Source organism: Arvicanthis niloticus, chromosome 2 (assembly GCF_011762505.2).
Source record: "Arvicanthis niloticus isolate mArvNil1 chromosome 2, mArvNil1.pat.X, whole genome shotgun sequence".
Lineage (NCBI taxonomy): Eukaryota > Metazoa > Chordata > Mammalia > Rodentia > Muridae > Arvicanthis > Arvicanthis niloticus.
Window position 1 is genome coordinate 42,481,335 of NC_047659.1, and position 13,637 is coordinate 42,494,971.

At 36.5% G+C, this 13,637-nt stretch overlaps 1 protein-coding gene across 4 annotated transcripts in view; it reads right to left on the reverse strand.

Annotated features, from left to right (window-relative positions):
- The window catches only part of Scn7a (sodium voltage-gated channel alpha subunit 7), an 82,956-nt gene that overhangs the window by 38,910 nt on the left and 30,409 nt on the right, over positions 1–13,637 (reverse strand). For all 4 annotated transcript variants that reach the window (XM_076928846.1, XM_076928845.1, XM_076928844.1 and 1 more), the window contains 4 exons: positions 12,703–12,831; positions 11,155–11,246; positions 5,141–5,347; positions 2,622–2,691 (listed from right to left, as the gene is read on the reverse strand). In XM_076928846.1, the coding sequence (XP_076784961.1) occupies positions 2,622–2,691; positions 5,141–5,347; positions 11,155–11,246; positions 12,703–12,831 (498 nt within the window). The remainder of the gene's footprint in view (positions 1–2,621; positions 2,692–5,140; positions 5,348–11,154; positions 11,247–12,702; positions 12,832–13,637) is intronic.

Here is a 13,637-nt window from a genome sequence, read left to right on the forward strand (position 1 = left end):
ACAAAGTCAATCAATTTTCTTTTTAGAGGAAACACTAAAAATCAGTTGTATTTCAGGTTGATGCACATGAAAATTCTTGAAAGGGAATTTTAAGCACTTCAAATTACAAAGAGCCATTGTTTAATGATTGATTTAAATTGACAATATATATATATTCATCACACATATGCTTTAAATATTTATGCATTGCTGAGTGCCTAAATTAGACTGATTTGTGCATCATTCACATATCTACAATCACATGGCAAGGATACTTTGCAATTCCAACAGTATAATGTATTGTTATTATTCAAAATTTTGCTGCTCTAAGTCGGATTGGAGAAGCTAAAATTTTGCTCCGTGGTAAACTGTTTGCCTAGTATTTTGAGTAATTGAGATCCAGCCATAACAGAGTAAAAGAAAAAGATAGGAGGAGAGGGGAGGGATGGAGGAAGGAAGAGAGAAAGAGTGGGAGAGTAGAGGGACATGAAACTCTCTGAATGTCATAGTGAAAGTATAAATGTTAGAAAATTGCACTGATAAAAATAAACTAGAATATTTGAAGGCTTAATCTTCAAGTGATCTCACCTCAGACCCTTAGTTCCCATTATTTAAGGGTGAGAAAACATTTGTCACATTAATAATTGAAAAGCAGAGCTAGCACTTGGGGGGGGGAAAGAGCACATTAAATATTTATTTTCTTCCCTTTCAGGGAGTTCTCAAACTTTGATCTATGTAAGGTTGGGGTAATGTGTCTCATTATTATGGTATTGGCTCAATAAATTCTATTTCCTTCTCTCCAAGGCATTGTGTAATTTCTCTCTCCACGTTATTTTGGGGTTGGCCATGCCACAGGCCTGAGACATATAAATTAAGAAGTGATTTTAAAATGCTTGTACATGGAGGCTTGCTAGACTGAAACCCTAAGATTCAGAGCAGACGCATGCTGGGTGTTATATTCACCTCCTAATTTGGGGTCGCTTACTGTGCTGATAACTATGGGACTGGAAGTGAAATACCATCTGGGTTCTATTAATTGCCTTGAAATACAACATTGTGTCCTTAACATTCATAGGCAGGTGCCTTCACAAGGTATAGAGAGTGTATTTAAAATGGAGGGCTACGGAGTAAGAGAAGGACGCAAAAGAATGGAAACTGAGCAATAAAACTTCGCAGTCACCCAAAGTTATATATAAACTATACGTGGGTGCTTTATTTTCCATAGGGATGTAATTAATTTCCGGCATGTAAGGGTTAAAAGCAAAAAAGAAATGAGATTATGAACAACACATGGTACACCATCTCTACTGAGAGCAAAGCAATAAAGAAAAGCATCTAAGTCAGCAAGGCTGCAGAGTGGCTTGTTGGTATTTTCTTATCTGTTCCATTGTACTCTGCAGACCACAGCCAGTGAGAAGGCTAAGAGGGTCAAGTCACTTGCTGCCAGGCCTGATCACCTAAGTTCAATTCTCTGTACTCACATGATGGAAGAATCAACTCCTGCAAGTTATTCTTTGATCTCCATGCGTGCCACAGCATACACCCCAGTCCCTTTATTCTCACATAAATGGAATAAAAGGGTCCATAGTAGTAACACATGAGAATAATGCTACCTTCCTGCATAATTATTAATTGTTTTTGAAAAGTAATTTTATTAGTGTGAAATACATTGATAAAACATACATATACACCAAGTAAGTAAAATAACTGTATTTCTATAACATACTTTTCTGAAAAGCACTCGATTGAAGAGCTGATTTATGTTATTTTTTTTTGTTAATTGCTGATACTGGGATGCACTGAAAATAAACCAGATCTTTGCTAGAGTTCTAGCCATATGGTGACATAGCTTCTTTTTTTATTATTTTTTATTGGTTATTTTATTTTATTTATTTTTAAATTTATTTTTATTGGATATTATATTTACATTTCAGATTATATCCCCTAACTCCTCTTCCCCACACCACCCAGGAACCTCCTATCCCATCTCCCATCCGTACATGAAGGGAAGAATGACCCTGTCGGGCATAGGTGGGAGAGGAGATTCCATGAAGGATGAATACCAAGTGGAGGGGGATTCAAGAGTAGGGAGGTGGGAGTGGGGGGTAGGTGGGAGCACATCCTCATACTGACATAGCTTCTTAAGCTACAATAAGCCACTCTACTCATCTGCCTATTGCTTTGATAGAAAATTGAATTAATGGTATTTTATAATACAAATTTCTACTTCTGCTCAAAGTTGATATTTTGGAATTCTGTCTCAAGTTTATGGTAGTACTGGGTGGAGTTCTTAATGACAGATTAGACCAAAATGAGGTCTCATGTTTGTGGTTAGTGCTTTTACAAAGGAAATATGAAAGGCTTTGTCCCATTTCCACTATGAGGATACATCAAAAAAGGCACCACCTAGGAGCCAGTAGAGACAGTCTCCAGTCTGTCCAACTAAGAAATACATATCTGTTGTTTCTAAGACTTGAAATCTATGGAATTTTGCAGAAAATTCTCAAAAAGAACAAAACAGCTCCCCTGCATAGCTTTGATACCAAAGGGAGAACACATAGGCAACTGAGAACAGTAGTAAAACAAATATTAATTCAATGAGTGTTAAAGACATGCTAGAAGAAAGCATTGGTCCTACCTACCCAGCATCTGTCCTGTTGCCACAAAGGAGAGCATATCTCGCGCCTTCCATATAGTAGAAGTTTTCTCTTTCTGAAAAAATAAGAAAGAAATAAAGTTCTATGCTTCAGCTTGAGTCAACCACATGAAGCTCATCTGGATTTCCATAGGAGATGCTTATCTTTCTATGTCCTTGAGAGAAAAGAGCAAACTTTTGCTTCTTACTCTGCCATCTCATGCACAAGCCAGGGACCGTTGAGAACCCAGGAGCAGGAACATTGAATTCAGAGGCAAAGAAAAATGAATTAAACAGTCACACATGACAGTATCGCTGAAGGAAAATATCCAAGATTACTTAGCAACCTGAAGACTGCTTTTTCAAAGTTTGTTACCGATGATATCATGCACCTGAGGCCAGAATTCTTGGCTTCTTCCTAACTTGAGTCAGCCTTTTTGTACTGAGTAACTATGTCAGTGACATGCTAATTGCAATCACAAACATTGCTAATATTCTTCATAGTCTACACAATTTGTCAGTACATGTTAAACACTAGTAATAAGTATAAATTATATTTTTAGATATTAAGTATTATAGCTAGAAATATGCAGGTTTTTAGCCAATACTTAAAAAATTGTTTATTTAAGTGTAAATTTTTATTTTATTGGTTACAATGTTTGGATTACTCTAAAAGTCAGTCAGTCACCTTCATATGGAAATAAAGACATTAGATTTTGGTTACTGGTGTACTTTTAAAAGGCTTTTTACTTCTACCTTTTAAGGACAGGAAAACGTTTGAAACATAAAACAATAAATGAAAATATAATTTCTTTCTTTTTTTTTGTTTTTTGTTTTTTCTAGACAGGGTTTCTTTGTGTAGTCCTGGCTGTCCTGGAACTCACTCTCTAGACCAGACTGGCCTTGAACTCAGAAATTGGCCTGCCTTTGCCTCCCAAGTGCTGGGATTAAAGGCATGAGCCACCACTGCCTGGTGAAAATATAATTTCTTGCCTTTGGACATTGGTAAAGAAATTAAAATCTCAGAACCCAAACTATAGGGAAAAAAGGTGTGTGTGTGTGTGTGTGTGTGTGTGTGTGTGTGTGTACTAAATAAGCATGCACTATTCCACTTAAACGTAATATTAATTTAACAGGCTACATAAAATAATTGTAGAAATTTTAAGCCATAAAGATGAGGTACTATTGCTTTAGGGTTTTTTCTTTTTGAGTGACAATCAAACTTAATTAAATAAAATTTAATATCAATAGCACTGGGTGATTCTAAGAATTCTTCAACATAAAAGAAGTATGCATGGCAATTGGTTTAAAATATTTAATAAATAAACTATTTCCTGTAGTTCTTAATATGTCATTGATGAAATGAAAAAGATTTAAAAGCATTATAATGGTTTTGCACTAAGAAAGTTTTTTTTTTTTTTTTAATTACAATACTGTGCTTTAACAATACTGGAAAGAACCAGAGTTCTGGTTTGTTTGTTTGCTTATTTAGTTTTTTGATGACCAGTCAAGTAGCAATATTTGGTCACCTTAAATAATTAGTTGATTTTAGGTGTTACATTAAAAAAATTGGTGTTTCAGTAAGGATCAGGAAATAATGTACACCTCACTTGATCTTCGGTTCTAAATTTGTTTTGGGGATGTAAACACACAGGAAATGAAACATTTAGCTTGTTCATGTACTTACAGTTTATATTCCATGGAGTTCAGTTGTTATGATTTATGTTAGTGATGATGAAGCATTAAGTATAAGTCAAATTAACATAAAAAGCTTAAAAGGATTAAATATTTTAATAGACAATCATAGACACATTTCCAAATATTGTCAATACGGGCCTAACACGAGAGGAGTCCAGTATGAGTTTATTGCCAGTTAAAAGTTGTATGCTCTTAAGATAGTCTTAGCTTGGCTAGAATCCCAGCTTCCCTATCTAGCTGTTATAAAACCTTGAAGCATCATCTAATTCCTCTCATTTTCTATTCTGTTGCTGATAGTACCACAGCCATTGCTATGTCTCTTCTGCAAAATTATGATGACCATATGTTTATTTCTTGATGTCCAAAAGGTAAGATATTACATTATTATTTATTGTTTTATGTTTCAAATGTTTTCCTTTCTTTAAAAGATAGAACTACAAAGTGTCTTAGAAGTATACCAGTAAACAGAATCTAATGACTTTATTTCCATATGAAGGTGACTATCTGACTTTTAGAGTAATCTCAAACATGGTGACAGATAAAATAAAAATTTACACTTAAATAAGCAATTATTTAAATAATGGCTAAAATAACCCGATAAACTTTAAATTTAAAAATTTAAAAATTAAATTTACATGGTTTTATAAAATTTACGTTCTCGTGGTTAACTGTCTGAAAATTGGAAAATTTATTATTTTAATTAAAAAAGAAAGAAAAAAACAGATTCAAATTAGTTCTTGAGTATTGTTACAAGATTTATAAGTTGTTCAGAAATAGAGTGTTGATTACTCTAAGGGCATCTCTGTCATTAGATGGAGTGACTTTTACCTGAAATATAGTACTGGCTTCCAGTTCTGTTGTGCAGTGTTTCATTTTCATATTCTTGTGGCCACCGCAGACATTTGTGCTTCAGGTTGCCCATGAAGAGACCCATTCCAAATAGCGAAAACACAGTCAGAGAAAACAATGCTAGGGCAATGGCACCAAATAGTTTCTTCAAACACTGGGCCAGTGTTACCACAATAGACTGCAGGCCTGGAAAGAAAGACATGTGTTTTGTTTGTTTGTTGTCTGTCTGTTTGTTTTTTGGGGGATTGTTTGTTTGTTGTTTTTTGTTTTAGTTCAGAATCTTTAAAAGTACATATCTCCAGTATATCTTTGCCATAAATCAACTCCATAAAGTTACACTTTAAGAAAACTACATTCGCCGGGCGGTGGTGGCGCACGCCTTTAATCCCAGCACTTGGGAGGCAGAGGCAGGTGGATTTCTGAGTTCGAGGCCAGCCTGGTCTACAGAGTGAGTTCCAGGACAGCCAAGGCTACACAGAGAAACCCTGTCTCAAAAAACAAACAAACAAACAAAAAAAAAACAAAAACAAAAACAAAACAAAAAAAAAAAAAGAAAACTACATTCTAGAAAACATATTAAGTATTTTGCTTCCATACATTTAGAAATCTATTAAACTATTAATAGTCTGTTGAATTGTACTATATAAAACATATGTTCATCTACATTCCTGCATGTGGTTATCTAATTTAACATCCAATGCAGCGTTTACTCCCTAAAGATGAAAAGATGCAGAACCGAGCATAATGAAATTATGCCACACTTTAAGTACAGGAAGGAGAAATTAAGAGAAAAGCAAAAATTAAAACATGCGAGACATGTGTTTTTTAACTTAAGAAGAAAAACATATTTTCAAAAAGCAGCTTCAGAAAATCTCTCCGGTGACAAATGCCTGTTCTTTTGAAGGCAATAAACCTGTCCTTCATTCTAAGTACTACTGCCCAGGTCTAACAAATACTGAGAGCCACAGTCACAGCTAGAGGGTTCTGTGTCATTGCTGGTTATGAGATACTTAATGCTACTTAATGAGATAATTTAAAAACATTATTTTAAGTGTGTGTCTGTTTGAAATGCAGGCTTGTCAATACCCAGGCTGTTAAAACATTAAAAAAAAAGTAAAGAGACACTGATTTAAAATACTGTGTCTATTCGGTCTCCCACTCCTCTTTTCCCCCAGTTCTCCCTACACCTAATCTCCACCCTACTCCTGTTCTGCTCCCTGTCCCCTCTCAGAGGGTGGGGGGCATCTCTAGGACATGCCAGAGATCTGGAATTGGGGAGACTCCAGGTATATGGAGCCTGAAGTGTCAACCTACTGTTACCACGCAAGACTCTCAGTGGAGGGATAAAAACAGCAACCCACCCCACAAAATTTCCAACCTAAAATTTGTTCTGCCTACAAGAGGTACAAGGACAAAGATGGAGCAGAACTGAGGGATTGGCCAACCAATGACAGGCTTAACTGGAGACCCATCCCATGGGCAAGTACCAATCCCTGACACTATTAATGATACTGTTATGCTTACAGACAGGAACCTAGCATAACTGTCCTCTGAGAGGCTCTACCCAGAAGCTGTCTTAAATAGATGCAAATAACCACAGACAAACGTTAGAAAGAGCTCAGGGAGTCTTGTGGAAGTGTTTGTTAGAAGAAGGATCTAGGGACCTAGGTAGGAATTCCACATAAAGACCAACAGTCAATTAACTTGAACCCTTGGAACCTTCAAGAGACTGAACCATCAACCAACCAACCTACATAGGTTAGACTAAGGATCCCTGCACACATGTAGTAGATGTTCATCTCATTCTTCATGTGAGCTCCATGACAACTGGAGTGGGTACTGTCCCTGACTCTGTTGCCTGCCTGTGGATCCTGTTCCACTCACTGGGCTGCCTTGTCTGGCCTCAGTGAGAGAGGATGTTAATAGGCCTGCAGTGATTTGATGTGCCAGGGTAGGTACCCAGGGGGAGGGACTTCCCCATCTCAGAGGGTAAGGGAGAGAGATAAGGGATGGGCTGCATGAGCATGGGAGACTTGGAGGTAGGAGGACTGATATCCCCTCCCCCCCCCTTTACATGGATGTAAAGTGAATAAGTATATAAATCAATGGAAAAATACTATGTCTGAATTATCTGGCAAAAGTATGTTTCTGCTTTCAAAGTCTTCCTTCAGTTAAAACTTTTGTGGGCCGACTTTTAGCAGAAAGCGGCTATCAGCTTTGCAGCCATCTTGAGCCATATACCTGACATGTGACTTGGATTACAATAGCCTACAAGAGCTGAGCACACTCCAATAATCTTGGTTTAGATACCTTGAGATTAAAGGTGTGTGAGATTAAAGGTGTGTGAGATTAAAGGTGTGTGACTTAAGAGTATGACTTAGAAGTGTAGAGATCAGATTTAGAGACAAGACCTAAGGGCATGATTAAAGGTGTAACTTAGAGGCGTGGCTTAGAAGTAAGACATATAAAAGGCAGACGCAGACATCAGACACAGCAGACATTAGGGAGACACAGAGGAGAGAACCAGACACAGCAGAGAGTACAACTTGGAGCACAACTTGGAGTAGGAATTAGGCATTAGGTAGCAGGCACTTGGAAGAGAACTTGGAAGAAGTAACTTGGAACTTGGAGGGACTAGGAGCTAGGGAGTAGGCACTAGGAACTCAAGACTTAGGACTTAGACTGAAGAATGAACGGGATTGAATTACACTCTGTCTGGTCTGCATTCTTCGAGTCCGTCCTCACTCTCGCTCTTGCTGAACCCCGACCCGCCAACCGGAGCGGCAGCTTAGGCCAGGATACAGTGGCCGCCCAAACGTGGGTCAGCCCGGGCCTCAACATTTTGCTTGGGCCACGACATTTTTTGGCCGCCCCAACGTGGGGCTAGTGTGGACCCCAACAAAAACTCAAAGAAACAGGTTCTAATACATATGGGAAAGCATATATTTATATCTACTCTGATGCTTTTTCAAAGTCAATCCTGCAGAATATGCAATGCAGTTTTTTCTCATTCATTTATCAACATCATCATCAGTTGAGATAGAACCTCTTTAGTCTTCCTTCAAACTCTGGCTTTATTTGATGCATTGATAATAATTACTTATATTACCACTTTATATTTATACCGCCTATTACAATTCATATCACTTCATCATCTTAAAAATGTATGAATATGTCTGTTATATCTAAGTTTCATATTCTGCCTGACAGAATGTAGCCCCATCCTGTGGAAAGCCTCAAAATCAGACTGGCACAATACGATGCACATCTTGGGCTGGTAGACACAGCTTCTGAACCTTGACATATGCATGCCATGCCATGCCCCACTGAAGAGCCACACATCCATGCACATACAGGCAGCATCAACTGGATTCAAGATTGTATTAGTAACAAGAAATTGCAGCATGGGGATGGAGTGGGGCTCTAGAGTGAATTGGAAGGAAGTAGTGGTGGATGGGTATAATCAAATTAGAAAAGCAAAACAAATGTAAGGTCATAAAAACAGTTTTAAAAGTGAATGAAACCACAATTCCAGATTTTTTTTCCCTATTCAATGTACAGGTGAAATTACTTTCTTCTGAATGGTACACTTCTCTCCTTGTCTTCCTTTATCAGTTCATATAGTCTATATTGCTAGCAAGTTCCCTACTTTCCTTGGACAAGGAAGAGATACCCATGACACATCCACTCCCAACTCTAGTGTCCTATCTTTCTTGACTTGACTAAAACTTTCTAATCTTTCTTAACAATTCCTCTGGTGAAGATGAAAATGCTGCCATTTGGTGGTCTTATGGTTCTCATGGTACAAAGCAAGTTAAAAGTGTTATGTTCCCACCAGAGCAGAACTCTATAATTCCTTCCTTGGCTTGGGGTGGGATGCTGTGCCAAAAGTACTTTTGTTAAGTGTATTCATTGGGTTGCAATTCATAAATCCTAAAATATACCTGCTTAATGTATGCAACTTGATGTTTTAAATATTTACATGTTGGTTTTTCATCACATTACCTTGTAGTTTCCTGGTATTGTTGGCTCAGTCTCTATTTCAAGTTCATAATGTGGACACATCTGTTTTTCACAGTGTTTTGAGCAGAAAAATCACCTCTAGATCTCACTTTTGACACATTGAGTCAACACTTGGGTATTGTCATTGAACTTGCTAGACTCTTTTTCTTCCTCCTTCCTCTCTCTCTCTCTCTCTCTCTCTCTCTCTCTCTCTCTCTCTCTCTTTCTCTCTCACTGTTTCTCTCTCTCTCTCTTTCTCTCCTTCCTTCCATTCTTCTTTCTTCTTTCTTTGCTTATTACATTTATTTATTACATTATTTATTACATCGCATTCACACTCAGGTGTCCTTACCTAATGATTTTATCATAATGTATGATTTACAGCATCCCAGTGATCTTGCTACCCATCTGACTGGTTTTTTTTTTTTTTTTTTTCGTTTCTTTCTAAGGACACATCAAATGATACAAGTGATCAGAGCATCTGTCTGCACATTTAAAAAATGGAAACCACAGCTAGTCTTCACCATCCACAACTGACAGTATCAGAGCTCTCTACTTTATCTGTGAGAACATTCCTGACCTGAACATTTTGGTACATACTGAGGACAAAGAAGATTAGTTGAGATCAGGATATGCATTATTCTATTCCAGAATAGGCAATTTAAAACAATGGTTTCTCAAGAGGTACCTTAGCCAAGAAAGACTCCATTTCAGAAAGTTTTAAACTACATTTTGAGGGAGATGATTGAGGTCCCAATAGGACCTAAAAACAATGCCATCTGCCTGGCCCTCACAGAATGAAAGATGGTTGCCCTTTGAATTTACCTGGATAAATTGAGACTGTAAGTGTACATGAGCATTTTAAAATTATATCAGCATAGCCAGGCCCAAGACTTCACAGAACATGCTGTACTAAGGAAAGGGTGTAACTCTATCAGCAGAATTCATAAAGTGATAGAAAGTTAGCACTGAAGTGCCATGGATACCTGGTATTTGGTAAGTACCAACAGACAGAGAACTCCTGATGATCCCTGGTGCTTCAGTTAGGCTGAGTTTTACCATTACTGATGCAACACAAGCTACTGACATCTGCCTGCCTCTGTGCTCACCTTCTGGCTCAGAACCTACAGTTTCCAATGTGACTTGGCTTCTGGCCTTTTACCTCACAGCTAGACTTAACTGTATCTGCATTCTCTATCCTGACCCTTCCATTGGCCTCAATAGCATCTTCTCCTCTAAATCTGTCTTAGGTCCATAATGTTATCAATAAAGGTTCTATGTACATTTTACTTGCCTATATTTAAAATCTCTTGATCTCTGCTGTATCTTCTCTACTTTGTATTTATTCTGTAAATCACAGAAGAGACTTACATATATTTAATGTATGCTACATGTTGTGGTATATGAGCAATGAAGATTGGAATAAATACACACTCACGCTGGCCAGACTACCAAGGTGAACAGGATTCTCTTGCAAACCATTTGAATTGAAACCTTTCAATTTGTGAATTTATTGTACTTTGCTCAAGCGTGACACTGTGTAAGGTCATAAACTTGCTCATCTGTGTTTTTGACACAGTGTGCTAATAATTATATTAGATTGTGTTCATTCATTTAAATTGTTTTCTTGAGAAATAAGAAGAAGAAAGGGAAAAGAAGCAAATTAGAATCTGTCTCTGCTTTCCATAGAGCTTATAGGATATAAGACCTTTTACACTTAGTAAGAATAACTGAAATGAAAGCATGACTGATTTTTATCTACATTTTTGTATCACAAGCCACACCATTTAACAACAGTTAAATGTATTTTTTTTTCTTGACTTTCTTTGTTGACAAATAGATTTAAGGTTTAGATGACTTTTAGATAGCTTTTAAAGTGGAGACATTGTTCAATTTAATGTCTTTTCTCTAAGTAATAATAAGACAGTTCAAGTGACTCATGAATACACAAAAATGTACAATGAGAAAATGAATTTAATAGCATTTCTTACCATAGTTCAAAGGGATAATCTTCAAAATTCGCAAGGTTCTTATAGTCTTAAGCATTGGAAGGGAGCTTAGAGGTGAGAACCTTGTGATAAGCCTGTGGGGGTAAATGAGAGGTATTTTGAAGTCAGTGAGCCTATGGACTTTGGAAGCCTATAAAATTATATTTCTGAGGATGTTCCTTGCTCCCATGATTCCACTCTAGCAATAGGTTTATTATTGCTTGACAGACAAATTTACTCTGGACAAGGTTGTCCTATGTAGTAGTAGTTCACACTTTCAAATTTTTGAGTTTATAACACTTATACTCTGTGCTAAATTCCTGTGAAACAACAAACTGTAATGTGTTCATAAAATGTTATCTTATTACAAAAAAATGACAAGAAAAATGAGAAAACCTGCTGTTTTTTATTTATATATATTTATACATGTATGAATTTATTACTTTTATATTTTTATAGTCCAGTCATTACTCTCTCCCAGTCAGCCCTCCTACAGTTCACATTCCATTCCTCCCCCCTTGTCTGCAAGAGGATGTCCCCACCCCCACCCCTAGACCCTGCCAGACTTCCCCACTTCCTGGGGCCTCAAATCTCTCAAGAATTATGTGCCTCTTCTCTCAATGAGGCCAGACCAGGCAGTCCTCTGCTGTGTATTATGTGGCTTATATTAAGTGTTTAATCTCCTTATGCTGAGGAACCTGATGGTAAACAGCAATGAAGGCCAAAGTCAGGGCGTGTACTGTGACTTTCTCTGTGGTCAGAATGCCAAAGTAGAAATAATACACACTGTTTCCCAGCTATGTGACAGGACTTGTGGTAATATATTGTGCCATAATTACCTCTGTTGTAGAGTAGACAATATTTCCTTATTCAAAGGAATTTTGTAGGAATTTAATGGAACAATGTATTCAGATGTCATAGATGTGTGCATGCACACAATATAGACTAGCTGTCAGTTTAAGTAAGTGGTAATGGCAGCATAGAGAACCCAAGTAATAATAGTATAGTAATGTCAATAATTATAATGATACCAGTCATTTCATTTTACTCTTGCCATATGGTAGACATTGCTACTATTGTTTATAAAAATATTTTAAGAAAAAAAGTAGAATCTCTTTTTAAATCATCTTAACAGAAATTTGTCTCTACTGATCATTTTCATATTCACAAAAAAGAATAGAATCAATACAAATACTGAAAAGTTAGATAAAAATTAGCATTACATATAACACTCCAGAAAAGTCTGTGTGTACTTAAATACTTTATTTGAATATGTAGCACATTTACTGGTCTCAAACCATGAACTACATAAAATGGTTAAATACTGAGCCTCAAGTCAGCTACATACCTCACCTAAGTCTTAATATCATACTGTACTCAGCAACAAAAATAAAAATCACTTACAATGCATACTACTAAGAGATTTCACTTATCTACAAGACAGCCAACCACTCATTCCTTTCATTTATAGTGACCACCCAGACACAATTTTCTGAAAAACACATGGTAACTGAAATCATTAAAATGCTTCCAACTTGAAATACTACTTACTCGAACAAAGTTACACTGAAATCAAGCCAGTTCCAAAGATCCCCAAGGAAGGAAAACGACCCTGCCCAGATACCTCTGGCAATGACTTTTACAAGTATTTCAAATGTGTAAATCCCAAGCAAAGTATTCCTGCAGAAAAAAAATCACATAAATATTAAGTGTTGAAGATAGTATATTGTTCAATTCTGAAATGTTATGTCTCTGATAGTCATTACTTATGGAATATAAGTTATCTGGGAAGTAAAATCTGATATATTTGGTGGGGTGGAAACAATCAATCAGACAATAATCAAATAAGTTGTTCCCTTAGAAATTCACCTAAGAGCTTCTGGAGAACTTTAGTGAGACCTGTGTGGTAGCAGTGGCTACTAGATTTGATAAACTACTTCCCAGTAGTTCTGACTCAGAGGGCATATACATTTTTATATTACATAAGTAAATTAAATTAATTATACTCAAAATGGGGATTTTAGCATAGTTAATTTGGTGTTTAAACCTCAAGGTAATAAAATATAGGAAAAGACAATCAGACAGAGACATAGACAGACACACACACACACACACACACACACACACAAGTTTTTTTTTGATGAGTCAGTATCATAGTTACCTTATAAAACCACCTAGCTTTAAGAACAGTGTTAAAGCTCAAAGTTATTGTTAAGTAGTTTTATTTTCCAATAATTAATTGAACAAACAAAAAACAAAACCAAAAACCACCACCAACAAAAACCCTAACACACTGTTCTATTAGTTTATTAAAACCCAGACTTTTTAGATTCCCATAGACAACAAAAAGTATAAAAGTGATAATATTTTAATGAACGAAAATAAATAAAACTTTGTATAAGAAAGACAACAAGCATGAGGTGAACCCCCATGCATATGAATCTGTGATATATATATATCAAAAAACTAAATATTCCAATGAATAT